This window comes from Panthera leo, chromosome B2 (genome assembly GCF_018350215.1).
Source record: "Panthera leo isolate Ple1 chromosome B2, P.leo_Ple1_pat1.1, whole genome shotgun sequence".
Lineage (NCBI taxonomy): Eukaryota > Metazoa > Chordata > Mammalia > Carnivora > Felidae > Panthera > Panthera leo.
This window is the reverse complement of record NC_056683.1, coordinates 34,585,289-34,599,987: the sequence shown is the minus strand read 5'-3', so window position 1 is coordinate 34,599,987 and position 14,699 is coordinate 34,585,289. Positions and strand designations below refer to the sequence as shown.

General features: G+C 46.3%; 1 protein-coding gene across 4 annotated transcripts in view; it reads right to left on the bottom strand.

Annotated features, from left to right (window-relative positions):
• Positions 1–624: 624 nt before the first annotated feature.
• Positions 625–14,699, bottom strand: part of BRPF3 (bromodomain and PHD finger containing 3) — a 34,025-nt gene continuing 19,950 nt past the window's right edge. For all 4 annotated transcript variants that reach the window (XM_042938565.1, XM_042938567.1, XM_042938566.1 and 1 more), the window contains 4 exons: positions 10,967–11,064; positions 7,984–8,081; positions 4,204–4,358; positions 625–2,945 (listed from right to left, as the gene is read on the bottom strand). In XM_042938565.1, the coding sequence (XP_042794499.1) occupies positions 2,762–2,945; positions 4,204–4,358; positions 7,984–8,081; positions 10,967–11,064 (535 nt within the window). In that variant the 3' untranslated portion in view covers positions 625–2,761. The remainder of the gene's footprint in view (positions 2,946–4,203; positions 4,359–7,983; positions 8,082–10,966; positions 11,065–14,699) is intronic.

Below are 14,699 nucleotides of genomic sequence, written 5' to 3'. Positions count from 1 at the left end.
TTGAAATGCTGTGGAGCCCACAAGAAACCCCCGCCCAGATCCTTGTCCCAGGATTCTGCCACCATTTCTTGGCCAGCTGTCCTTGGACAAGCCTGTTGATCGTGCTGGTCTGTTTTCTCATCTGCAAAATGAAGACCAGGTTGGCGCCAGGATCCCTTCCAATTCCAAAAGGAGCGAGGTCCATGTTAACGCCTGTGTGTCCCAGCTACCTACCTACAGAATGGGGACAGCAATAATTACAAAGGAGGCGTGGGCACCCTCGAGTCTCAAATTCAGCAAGCTGGGTAAACAGGTGCCAGACACAAGGGGCTACTTCTCCAACTGCATGAGGAACAGATGCTCCCAAAGGAACAGGGCCACAGGAAATCTGAGGCATAAGAAGACAGGCTGGACCTTCTACAGGACCCAGAGGGTGGTGCTGTTTGGGAGAGGAAAACGTCAGAGCCCATCTTCACACCCCTCCCAGGCGTCCAAGAGATGGACAGAGCCCTTTCCAGCTGGCAGTCTGCAATGGCTAGACAACGCGTTCTGAATGGTTCCTGCCTTTTGAGGTGGGGGTGGGCTATGGGATTTTGGAAGAGAAGTGCATGCTCCCACTGATGACACCAAACACAGCACAGCAACTGCTGCCCATTAGAACATTTATTTCTCAGAGAGAAAATAAGTTTCAGACAGTCATATTATAGTAGGTAAAATTAACTTTTGTATTCTTTACAAGCATAGATTTTTCTCTGTTTATTACCTCTCTTATACCATCTGTTATAAACAATTCTAGAAAGCAAATAAAGTCACTTTCTACAATAAATAGAGCATCGTGTGCTTCACAGCAGACGCGACTGAGACACGTAGGCCCCATGCCACAGCAGGATCTGAGCCGCTTCCCGTTCTAAAAGAGCAGTTTTAAAGATGAGACTCAGAAAGAGACTGAAAGAGTCAAGGAGATTGAAAAAAAAGAGAGACTAGAAAGAGAAAGTGTTGGGGGGAAGAGACACAGAGAGAGAGAGAGAGAGAGAGAGAGAGAGCCCCGAGATCTTACAACACAGGTTGAGACAAAGGTCACAGAGTCCACAGCTGACCGACTACCTGGGGAGAGGGGGACGCATTGGCTCCTTTAAATAAACCACACTGTGTGCATTTAAAATACTCAGCCACACAATGGAGGACTCCAGTAATGGAAACTATAGGCCTGAATAATTTAGAACAGTATTTTACAATTATATACACCATGTCCTTCCCTAGCCATATGCTGTATTGTATTTTTATTATTGTACAAAATCCAAAACCCCATCCTTTATGTTATAGAGAGTTTTGTTGGTTCCCTTTTAAACTCTGGCTCGTGTCCCAAATGTATAAGAAGTTGTGGTGGTTGGTTGGTTGTATTTTTAAAAAGTCGAGTGTGTAAAAATGGCAGTGATCTCCCCAGTGACTTTTTTTTTGTCCAAAACTCCCCTATGAAAAATTTAAAACAATTAAAAAGAACGTTAGGTTAAAAATCAACATGGCGATCAGTGGCCTGCAACCTGGCCCTGCGGCTTTGGTGCTTAAGAGGTGAAAAGAAACATCCAGAGAACAGACTCAAAGCCTCTGAAAGTTGTGTTGGTTTGTCAGTCAGCATTTCCCATTTCACAGTTTTTTTCCTTCCGTTTTTGAGAAGGTGAAGGTGGGGAGGGGGTTGAAAGGTGGAGAGGGACGGGGACAGAGGGCGTGAAATAAGTGTGGTGTCCCCCGGAGTTTGGGAGCGGGAGCAGCAGAGGCTGGGCTGGGCAGAGCGCAGGCAGGGAGGTGCTGGACCGCGGGCACCACCGTCCATGGTGGTGGAGAGGGAGGCCCACAGAGGGAGGACAGCAGGGGTGAGCAGACCCAGCTGAAGAGCACAGCTTCAGTCAACACCCCTCAACATCCAAGTGGACAGACGGACACTCCCACAACCAGCCTGGTCTGACGGGAGCCCGTCAAGCCTCGGCCCGCCTCTCAGCAAGACAGGGACGGGGCAAGCTTTCACAGCCTGGCCTCAGCTGTGTGTCTGCAGCAGATGGGGAAGGGGTGTGTGTGCTGGTGGAGGGGTCACCCGAGTGGTAGGCTGGCCTCTGTCCTGGGCCCTAAGGAGCCAGGTGGAGGAACCCACCCAGCATAGCAGCTGGCCTCAAAGGGAATGAGACATAAAAAGAAAAAGACCAGTTTGGTGATGGTTTCTGTTTGGCACAAAAGAAAGGAAAGGAACATGGGAAAAGAGAGACGGCACTGGTGCAGAAGATGGGACAGGGAAGAGGTATGAGAATGGGTGACAGAGGGGAGAGAGGGTGAGCTCCGTGAGCTTCCCCGCGGGACTCCCATGTATCCACAGCACCTCTGGGGTCAATGTCAGAGCCTCGCTTGCCCTGAGGTGTAGTTAGCTGGGAGTGGGAAGGAGCGGGCCAGGCACACCTTTGAGAAAGAGCCTAGGACCTCTTGCCTTCTGGCCTCAGGTCCATCTCCTCGGCCGGGCCCAAGCCTCACAGCTATTTATACTTCTAACTGGTTCTTCAGTGGACTAGCCCCCCCGAGCGAGCTCAGGTGGGAGTTTTTGGCACACAGCAGGCCCAGCAGGGGAACCATACAGTTGGTCAAAACTGGGGCCTTGCCCATGGGGAGGACACGGCCCAGTCCCTGGCCTGCCATGGAAGGGGGAAGCTGCCGGCCATATGACTGGCTGGGGCAGGAAGGGGCCTCTGTGCTGCATGGGACAGAGGCAGGGCAGGCAGACACAAGCCAGGACCCACCCTTACAGGTAGCTGGAGGTGACAAAGGAGTGGGGCCCCCGGACCCGGCTCAGGTGGATCATTGCACGGTCGTAGGCCACTTGCACCGACTTTCGGATGCTGGTCTTGCGGCCTTCCAGCATCTTGAGCTTGTCCACGGTGTCTTCCACACCCAGGGGTAGCACTTTGTCCCTTGGAAGCCACTGCCTAAAATACAAGCACAGTAAGAAGCCTGGGCTGAGGCGGGTGGCATGAAGGTGCTCCTCTGGGCCCGTCTGCCCAGGACAAGCAAAGCCAGGGGGAGGGGACAGGGCAGGAGGAGACAGACTGGGACACCCCAGGCAGGAGGCCACCAAGGGACCTTTTTTGCAGCCAGGCCCTTCCCTGAGCCTCAGGGCACTCATTCTGCTTTAGAGGGCTGTTAGGACCCAGGAGCTAAGAAAGACCTGTATTAGGGCTAGCTCTCGCCTTGGGGCATCAGGGAGCTATGGCTAGGAAGTGGGGCTGATGCCAGGAACCAGTGATTCCTGATGGGGCCTGCACCAGGTGTGTTTTTCTAAAGATCGCCAGTCGAATCTAACTTGTGGCTAAAAGCTAGCCTTTGGAGCCAGATCTTGGCTTGTATCCCAGGTCTGGCAATGGGGTCTTTGCTTTCTGAGCCTCAGCTTCCTCATCTGCAAAATGGATTGGGAGAGGACTGATGAAGATTTAATGAGGATTAAATAAGGTTATGTATGTAAATCGATTTGCATCAGGGCACGGAGTAAACAATAAGTGATAGCTATTATTTTTACTTGTTAGTCCTACCTCCTCATTCTATAAAAGCAGAAGTGAAAGAACTCTAAGAGAAACCTTAAAGGGCAAGCAAGCCCTTTGTAGTGGACCCCACACTGCCCCAAACCACCCTCCACCCCATCCCCCCACCTGAGGACTAAGACGTGCACTCCCACAGCCACTGGGAGCGTTGGCTGCTGACTAGCTCTCAGCTGAGTCCTCTTCAGGAATCACCCGCCACCAAGGGAGTTACCTGGACCAAGGTGACCCCCTTCCCAGCGGCAGCCAGCATTCAATGACTAGTTGCCATGGGAGGACATGCCCACGCACAGCCCCAATTCTGGACATCATTAACAAGCCTCCCAGCTCCGGAGCTCCCCTTAGGATCAGCTGAGGCCTCTATACCAAGTGTTCAACATGTTCCTCCACCCAGCACTGCACCCTTCATCCCCACAGCTCTCCTCAATAAGCCTCCTGATAGAAATATCCATCTCAGAATGTTTTCCAGGGCATCTGACTGGCCACACTCCTCAATAACTATTAATGTGGCTGGGGCAGGCCAGCTGCTGGTAATGCCTCACCTTGTCTGGATGGAGGCAGGTTAACTGAGCCCACAGCCCCTCTGTGTACTGCATGGCAGGCCCCTTAGCCCTCATCCTGGCCCAACCTCCAGGTGGTAGTACCCACTCACCAGGTGCGCTTGTTGTCAAAGAAGAGGACAAGGAAGAGCTTCTCTCCAGCCTCGGCCTGTTTCTGCTCTCCCAGCTTCAGCACATCCAGAGGGGGGACAGGGATGGGAACACCATTGTGCAGGAGGCCCTCCCGGGGCATCTTGGGATCGATGATCTAGAGACAGGAAAGGAGACGGCACTCAGATGGGGGTGGATGGGGTGAGCAGGGCATGCTGCCTCAGGACTACCTACTGAACCACCCCTCAAGTTATGCAGGGCCTTGGCCAGGCCCACAACCAAGTGATGAAGGGGGCTGACCTCTTGTGACCCTCAGGACCCCAAAATGGAAATCTTGAGTGTTTTCCCAGTTCATTGGCCAAATCCTTCAGCCCTGCTCAATCAGTTCTTCCAATGAGGGAGCTTGTGCCATGAACCCCTGGGGCCCAAGTGGAAACAGAAGAAATGTGAATCCAGTATGGGAGATACCAGAATTGAGGGTATATCTATGATGTCCAGGCCAGACTGGCAAATTCCACCTTCCTAACATCCCTTAGGGGAAGGGAATGGAGGCCAGGAGGTCATTTCTTCCTGTCAATTTTTCCTTTAAAAACCTTTGCAATTCACTTCAAAGGCTCAGGGACTTTCCTAAACACCATGGCTATAAAGGAGGTTCTGCATCAGCAGCAGGGCCCATCACCTTGGTTCTACCTAACAGAGCCCCTGGTTACCCACTACCTTCCTGTCTGACCATAATCTTCCTGCTGTGTGGACTAGGTACCTTTGTGGGCACCTCCATCTAAGATCAGAAAGCTTTAAGACTGAACTTGAAGGGTTGCTGGAGAGGGGAAAATGAATGATGTGGCTGGCAAGAAGGACCACTGGAGGAATTAATGCTCAAGGCTGCAAGCTCTACAGGGCAGGGGCTCAGAAAAATGCCTGGTGGCATCAACACAACAGTGATCTCTAGCTCTATGAAGCACTAACAGAGTGACTGAAGATCCTAGTTATTCACACGTCATCCATCATCTTATTTCACCTTCTTGCCGATGCTGAGAAGTCTGCTGACAGGTATCACCTGACAGAGGAAAGCCGTGAGCACAGAGCATGTAGCTGGCTGTGGCCATGGTGGCTTAAACTTCTGCTGCCTACTGTCCTACACAGCCCTCATTTCCAAAGCAGTGAGTTGATAATCTATGTGTGTTGAGGCCAGAGAGACTTGGAAACTTACTGAGGAAGCAGCTTTCTCCAGAGATGGAACAATCTTAATTTCTATACTCTGTCCCAGGGGGCCTGTTCTCATAATAAACTGCTCTCGCTGTTTACCTTTGGGTGTCTGCCAGCTTCCTTACTTCCCTTCCTAGATAAGCAGCTAAAAGCAGGTGCTCTGGTTAAGAGTTTTAAGGAAGAACCATCCCTACCCTGTTCGAGCTGTGTAATTTGGTCAAAACTCTCCCAGCTTGTATGTCCCCCCTGGGATTAAAGCTAAGGGTCCTAATGAGAACCACCATACAAGCCCTCCTGAGCTTCCTCGATTATTGAACAAGATTATTGAACAAGATAGTGGGGCCACTCTGGTATGTTTCCTCGACAGCCATGCTGGTTCCTGCCTTGGAACATGGGGCAGATTGTGAAAAATGTACCCCCCACCCCCTGCCACCAAGGGCAGAAGCAAGGAGAGCTCTCCTCCCTTTCTAAAGAAGATAGATGCAAATATGTCTCAAAATAATAAATAATGGACCATTCACTCAAATGTTATGTGGATGTAAAACAATGTGGCTTATGAAATACTTTAACACATTATATAATGAAGGCATATATACATACTATTATTATAGCTGTAATACATAAACAAATAGAAGAAACGATACAAAACGCTTATAGCTGACTTGCTAGAATGATGGGGTTTGTTGCTTTTCTCTATTTTTTTCCCAAACTTCTATAATACAGATACATTATTTTATGAGAAAAAACAATTTTAAACAAGAGCCAAAAAAATTTTTTTTAAATGTATATTCATTATGGACACGAGTCATATTTAACACAGGAGAACAACGGGAGAGCATAAACCAAAATAAAAACACAGCTTGCATTCAGGTGGTAGGTTTTTTCAGGTGGTGGCTGAATTTATTTACTCATTAAAGAAAATGTATGATTAAGAAGATAATTAAAAAGGAAAAAAAAAGACTATTTTTAGACTTTTTTTTTGCACCATGGGACTTAAAATCACAAAACCAAACCTGTACAGCTTTAATCACTTCCTCAACAATTATGCTGGAAGTCTCACTGACAACAGGGCACACAGCCTTGTGAAGGCAGGCCCAAGGCCCAACCTCCTCAACTGCTGGATCACAGCATGGATTCCCCCTCCTGCCACTGCTGAAGAGGGAGTGAGGTAGGCAACATGGTTCCAATATGGCTCCTGCAAGTTGTATAACCTCTTACAGCTGTAGCTTCCTCACCAGTCCAAAAGGGTCAGAGTTCCTGCCCTCTTGACTTTAAGGGGCTGCTATGAGACTTGAAAGACCCATTGATGTGAAAGAGCTAAGAGAAGCCCAGAACTCCTGTGTGCATGCAAGAGGTTGGCAGGGTAGTTCACAACCGTGGCTACAGATCATCTGAGAAGCTTTATAGAAAACATTCATACCTCGGCCTGGTGTCAGTCTAATTTCATAGTTCTGAAATGGGACCTCAGTTATCTGTATTGTTTTAAAAACTCCCCCATGATTCTGGCATGCCCTAAAGGTTTAGAATCACTAGCTTCCAGTGCCAGATGGACATTACCTCCCCAATACAGAAAGAGCTCTAACAAATAACAATCAAGGTGGTAAAAATAGAATTTTTTAGCTACTGCTGACGGGAGTATAAATTGGAACTAACTTTCTAAAGGGCAACTTGGCAATGTGTATCAATTTTGCACAGACCTTGTTCCAAGAAGGCACGCCTAAGAATTCACAGTATGGAAATCATCATGATGTGCACAGAGTAAAGCTACAGTGATGTTTATTGCCAGCTATTAATCATAGTGAAAAATTCAAAACAATCTAAATGACCAAGTAGGGAATGGTTAAAATAAGGTACATGCATACAACTGAGGACAATGCAGTCATTAAAGTAATGTTGATGAAGAATGTTTAATGGCACAAGACATGCATGTTCATGGTATGCTGTTACGTGAAAGGGAGGTTACACAGAGTATGGGCTCGCACTTATGCGTTAAAAAAAAAAAGAGTGCCTATATACACCAAGAGGTAATCTCTGAATAGATGAGACCATGGGTGATTTTGAACTTGGTGGCTCAGAACACAGGCTTTGACATCACACATTTTGAGCCTTGGGCTCAAATTCCAACCCTGCCATTTAATCAGCTAGATGGCCACAGGGAACAGATAGATCCTCATTTTTCTTCCCCACAAAATGAGAAAAACCACATCTTCCTCAGTATTTCAAGAATTTAGCATGACAAATGTCTAATACAACACTTAAGCATTATAAGCAGCTTTAAAAATTCTCTACAATGAGCATACTACTTTTATGCATAAGCAAATGAATAAATGCTATGAAATCCCTATGAGCCCTAGTCCCTGTCTTCACACTTTTACCCTATTTTAAGTGCTCTGAGCTGAAGACCTTGATGGTTTGACCCACCCAGGCTGGGCTAAAACCTCCCTCCCCTCTGCAGCTAAAAGCACCCTGATTCCCACCCCTCTGCTGGCTTGATCCAATCAGATAAGCTCCTGAGGCAAGATAGGGGCCAGAACAGCCCAGGGGAGGGAGGAGGGTGGTGTCTGGGGCAGACTCACCAAGGCGGGGTAGGAGGGATAGCCTCGGCACTTGGCCCACACCAGCTCCAGGGGCTCCAGGTCTCCGCGGTCTTCAAAGGGCATCAGGAGGCTTCTGCCTGGGGGTTGGGGAGGGGAGGAGACAGTACCCAAAGGGGACTTGGAATGGTGCCCAGGAGGCCTGCCTGTGGCCTCCATTTGACTGGGGCAACCCAAGAATGAGTCAGCAACATCCCCTCCACCCTTCCCCTTTCCTGCCCTTTCCTTAGTTCTTAGACTAGATCAGGGGTCGGCAAACTCATTCTGTAAAGGGCCAAACAGTAAATATTTTAGGTTTTGCAGTCCACATGGTCTCTGTTGCAACTATTCAACCCTATTGTTGCAGCATGAAAGCCACCACAGATACTCTACAGAGGAATGAGTATGGCTGTGTCCCCATAAAATTTTACTTTTAGATGCTGAAATTTGAATTTCATGTAATTTTCATGTGCTACAAAATATCATTCTTTTGATTTTCTTTTCAATCATTTGTAAGTAGAAACCATTTTTAGCTTGCAAGCCCTACAAAAACAAGCTAATATGTTAGTTTGCCGACCCCTGGACTAGAACACTAGAATGGTGTTCCCTAGAAAACTAGGACTGCTTTTATCACCAGGATCCCAGGAAGAACAACAATAACCCAGCTTGGCAAAGCCACAAACTGCTCTCTGGGCCTAAGTGGTGGGCCTCATGATAGAGGCTTCATGGAAAAAGATGCCTGGGACAGACATCCCAGTAAAACCACTTGCTAAATGAGTTCTTTTCTGACAGAGCCACACCTGGCCATTCAGGTCACCTGGGTGCACGGCACGCAGCAGAGCCAAGCAGATCTGCAAGCCCTTCACGTGCCTGCTTTTCTCAGAACCTGACACTGGGTGTCCTGCCTAAAGCAGGCACATCTCTCCAGCTTACTTTGTTCGCACACAATGCACTAGCATATGTGGATGGGTACACTTCACAAATGCTCCTGAGCAGAAAGGAACCTCCCTTCCCCCTCCCCACGCCTATAAACCGGAAACCCAAGGTGACCACAGGGAAAAGGGTCCAAATCCTGCATAGTGGAAATTGTGTTACTAAGGAAATACTACTATCCTCATTTATAAAACAAAACAAAACTACTACTAATAATGAGGTTTTTTTTTTTTTTTTTTTACCCATTGAGTCAATAGCAATAACAACCAAGAGATAAAATCCAATACTGAAGAGGCTGGCTGTGGGGAAACTGGTGCAATCATATACTGTTGGAAGAAATTGCAGACCAGTCTAATCCTCAAGAACATAATTTGGTGGCATGTCTCAAGAGCCATTAAAAAAAAAAAAAGTATGAATCATCTGCTTCAGTAAATTCCTTCCCTGGGAATTATTCTAAGAAAAATAACTTTAAAAACAAATAAAAGGATTTTTAACAAAAATATGCATTTACTACATTATGTATAATATTAAAAGTTGGAAATCACCAAAAATCTAACAATAAAAAAGTTAAGTAAATTGTAATGCATCGACTGGAAAACATATTGTTCCAATAATATGAGTTAAATCAAGATTGTGTCAACACAAAAAAAAGTGTATGAGATAACATTGAAAAATGCAGAAAACGAAAAAGCGTGTGTTCTGGATTAACATTTTGTTAAAAACGTGCCTGAAATAAACAGAAGGCAACACAGAGAAATGAAGACAATTGTGTTAAGGTGATGATGGAATAGTAGAAGGTCGAAATTTTTAAGTTTCCCTTGGCATCATTTTATAAGTATGTGGTTTTTTAAAATAAGAGTAAAATGTCACTACCAGAATTCCAATGTTTGTGCCAATCCACTGCCAGTTTTGCACTAGATGCTGTACACTTTCATGTAGATAGGAGCCCTGCTTTCTGGGCGCCAACAGTCAGACAACAATGAAACACGCAGGCATGCATTCATCAACACACATGTGAGAAAGAAACTGATGCTAAGGGAAAATAAAGCAGTTGGGAAAAGGAAAGTGGGGAAAGAGGCCCTGACGCCTGTGTTAGATGGGAGCTTCGAAGACCGGGCATCCAGGGTGCACAGCTCCCACAGGAGGGCTGCAGAGATGCACTCGGGAGAACAGCCCACCCTGTACCCACTCCACCTGTGCACCAACCAGCCCTCTCCTTTGGCCCTGCCTTGTCCTGTTCTTGAATCCCGTGGTCCAAAGAGACAAGACCCATGTACTTCCCTGTTTGGGTCGGCTAGAGAAGAATGTCTCATGAGGACAGGGCTGAAAGCACTGGATCACATGAACCTACACGGCAAGGTGTGAGATTCAGTGATAGAGGCTATCGCTGATTACTCCAGCAAGGGCAGGCTGGCAAGACCCATGGAAATGACAAATACACACTCCCTTCAAGTTTAGCAGCTCTGCTTCTCTATAGAAGTGTATGCTCTCCAGGGCTACAAAAGATCTATGTACAAGGTTGCTCACTGCAACATTGGTTATAACAAATACATGAAAACAGTCTAAATGTCCATCTGTAGTAGGCTGGCACTCCTAGATAATGGCACATTAGGCAGTCAATAAAAAGCACGGAAGGAGCTCCAAGATATATTATTAATTGAAAAAAGGCATGGTTTAGGAGAATACGTGTGTATTAGGCTTCTCTACCTATGCTCTTAAATATACACAAGTTTTGGCTTATATGTACATAAATTACAAATAAAGAGACACAGAAGAAACTGCTAACAGTGGTTGTTCTAAGGAGGGGACCCTGGCTTTTCATTATGTACCCTTCTGTGCCTTTTTGATTTTTGTTATCATGGGCATATATTACTATTCAAATTTAAGATGAACTTAAAAAAAAAAAAAAAAGACTATGAATGACCTGTGAGGGGGGGCATCTCCTTGCCCAACGCCTGAGAGTTTGGAAGAATGAAGGGTTTGGCTGCAGCCCACAGAGCTGGTTCTTTGGAAGGCCTGGGCCCCCCAGATTCACCTGTACACCACTCCTCACCTGAGCTGCTGTAGTCAGAATCTCCATTTACACCTTCCAGGAAGGGTACACGAGATAGGGCTGGCTTCCCACGGCTGCGTTTGGGGGGCGTCAGACCACTGCATATAGAGCAAGAAGGCAGAGGGGGCGAAATGAGCCATTTCAATGACTAACATACCCACTCCTGCTCTCCTATCTCTGAGATGAGTGGAGCTGCAAAAACCGTTCAACAAGAATGGTTTCTCACCTTCCCCTAACAACTCACACTAACCCATGACACCCTTCTGACCACAAAATTCCCATGAGGCTTTGAGAGACCATTTCATGCAGGTGGAGGGACTCTGGAAAGAGACGCCTGCGTCCCTGCCCAGGGACTTTGGACTTCATCCGGATGAAAGGTCGCTCCAGGCACTTGTCAATCCTTCCAGGGTCTAAGCAGCCTAGCCATGAGGAGGGCCCATCTCACATGGATCAGAATTTGTTACCCTGTGGTTTCTACGGCTTCTTTAGAAACCAATTTATTTTTGAGGTACAAAAATTTGCCTCTTTCCCAAATTGTCTATAAAGGACACGTCTTACTCCTTAATTAGAAAAGACACTTTTTAATTAAAAAAAAAATCCACTTCTCACTTCCACTTTGTGTATGAAATTTTTCTTAGAGATGGACTTTTTTTTTTTTTTTTTTTTTTAATGAACAAGCAGAACAAGTTTTTTCCATGTGGTTACTACAAAGAGGTAAAACAATATATAGATATATTTGACAAAGACTAGAAAGGTAATAAAGCAAAAATGAGGATGGTAATACCAGAGTAATGGTATAACTGGAACCCACCCAAGGATCTGTACTTTTAAACAGCTCCCGAAGCAATTCTAATGTACAACCATAGTTGGGAGCCTCTGGGCAAGAATGAAGTGGCTAGGGCCTTTTCCCATCCAAACTTTAAAAAATATCATTGCTATATAATTTTTCCACTAAAAAAAAAAATGCTTAAAAGGTGGGGAAACAATCTGCAGAAGAGTAGAAATGCTTAAGAAACCCCTGGTGGGATAAGAGGAGGTTGGTGTTAGGACTGGTTGGGGAGTAGGGTACTCCTGTTTTCCTAAATCATACGGACTTTATCAGAGTCTTATTCAGAAAAACTTGTACAAACAGAACACAATGAATCATAATCCTTCAGTAACTGGCAGATTGGTAGTTTTTTTTTTTTTTCTGCTATTCAAAATTAGGACCTGTTTGGGGAAAAAAAAAAATTAACACCCAGTTTACATTTAGGATTCAGTTCCCACTCATCCTATAAAAATCTGTCACTGTGCTTAGAGACTCTGAGGCCTCTCAAAGTTCATTATTCTGGAGCTGGGGAGACATCTTCAAATATAACAGAAGAGGGCACAACAAAGTGTTTAAAAGAGAAACTCTGGAGCCAGACTACCTGGGTTCAGAACCTGGCTCTTATCTGTTTATGTTAATGTTTATTTATTTATTTTGAGAGAGAAAGAGACACATATGCACACAGAGCAAGCAGGGGAGGGGAAGAGGGAGAGAGAGAATCTCAAGCAGGCTCTGTGCTGTCAGTGCAGAGCCCAGTGTGGGGCTCAATCTCGTGAAACGTGGGATCATGACCTGAGCTGAAATCGAAAGTCTGACGCTTAACCTACTGAGCCACCCAGGCGCCCCTGGAACCTGTCTCTTCTATTCATGAATTCCATGATGTTGAGCAAGTTACCTACCTTCTCTGAGGCTGCTGTGAGGATTTAATAGATTGATACACAGAAAACACTCAGTACAGCACATACCAACTACTCAATAAATGGCAGATGATAGTTATGTAGCAAATATTATATGAAGAGCAGTAAATTTTAATGCCTCACTTTAAATATTATAAACTACTAATGTTGTACTATCAAATGATGAGCTCTGAGACAGATGAGCTTAGTAAAATAAGAGGCAACACCAAAACTAGGTCCATGTATTCCTGTTTCATAGAAAAAGCACACGTGACTTGATATGGCCTGTGTTTCAGTCCTCTTTCCACATTACACAGACCAAAGCAGACAACCCAATCTATAATTATTCTGTTTACTGGTTTAACACTCATCTCCCCCTTCTAGAAGATAAGCTCCATGAGAACACATACCTTTATCAGTACTTAGAACAATGTCTGGCTTGAAGTAGGTGCTCAATTATTAATAACCAAAAGCGTGACCCATAGAAAGGGGGAGCAGCTCCAATTTCCTCAGAAAATCATCAGGAAAGATAAACCCAGGGACAGGTGGGGAGGGGAATGGGATTAGTGCAGGTTCCTTGAAGGGTCTTTCTGATTCTGGGAGTAGAGGATTCTAGTCTAATTAGTAAGTAAAATCTTCCTTTATGTACTTACCACCACAGTGGGGCAGGGGGAGGAAAGAAAGAAAAAGAAAAAAAATCCTGCAGTTGCAGTCCTGAATCTCCTGTTTTAAACCCTGAAATTCCACTGAGGTCCACTGAGTTAAAAAGGAAATGCCTTCCAAGGGCATTGTTTCCACACTGAGCAGGGCTCCAGACAAATCGGCGGCACAGACTGGAGTTCTGCAGAAAGGCAAACACACAGTCTGACCAGCAGGCTGACCAGAGCCTAGTCTGGCTTTCTTCTTGTGATTCATGGCTGGGAAGACTGTCCTTCGTGGCGTGAAAAGCCCAACACACCTTCCACCTTTAGTCAAGGGCTAGGAGGGGACAGTTTGATAACCCCACTCCTTCCCCACCCCAATGAACTGGGTTTCCAGGCACCATTACCTTTGAAGGGAGTTAAGAATTCCCACCCAGGACCAGGGTGAAACCATTTTGTAGGATTCCAAAAGCTCTGCCTCCTCTATGCCTAGTAACTATGTTTTTCCCATTCGTTCCCCTTATGTCTCTAGAAACCATGGAGAAGACAGCTAAGGCAATTCTGAGGCTTGATGGGAGGAAAATCTCAAAGCAACCATGGAGAGCTGGGCTATGCCACAGTAAGGGGCCTCCCGTACCCACCACCCAGGAGCCCAGGAGCCACGGTAGAGTGAGTACCTGACAGAACATAATGCTCAACCTGCCTTGGAAGCACTTCAAACACTGCTGCCCTGGGACCTTTGAAACCTCCCCTACTCGGAACTGAGGATCCATTCAGTAGCCATGTGGGGGGCCAGTAATTAGCCTTCAGGACAACTTGTTTCTCCTCTGTGGCACTGAGGGTCTCCCATTTCCAAGAGTCCCGCAGCCCCCGATTTCTTACAGAGTACACTTAACACAGAGTAGGGATTCAATAAACTCGACTTGGAAGAAACTTTAACATTTTGGTCTCAGAAATCCTCCCTTCTTGTAAAAGAACAGGAAAAGCAACCCATCCTTTCCCAGCTCAAGGAGGGTAGAAGAGCTAGGGCCTTTGAATAAAAGGCCATTCTGAACTTCCTATCTGCCCATTTCTTACTCCCACACCACACCTCTACAGAGGCCTTTGCTGTGATGCCCCAAAAGGCAAAGAGCAAAACTATGTCTGTAACTGGGTCATCAGAGTGGGCCAGGGGTGTGGGTGGGGGATTGGCTCAAATGTTAACTTCACTGGGCAATACAGATTTGGCTGGCCCTGCCCTCTGGAGCCAAATTCGGCTTCACAAACCCTGTAAAGCATCAGCATCACTCCTCCCCTCCTAGTCAGATCAGGCCTGTGAATCAAGGGTCACACTGTTTCCTAGGAGCTACCAGAGTTACAGACCAGAGGCCTCAGGAAATAGCAGGGGT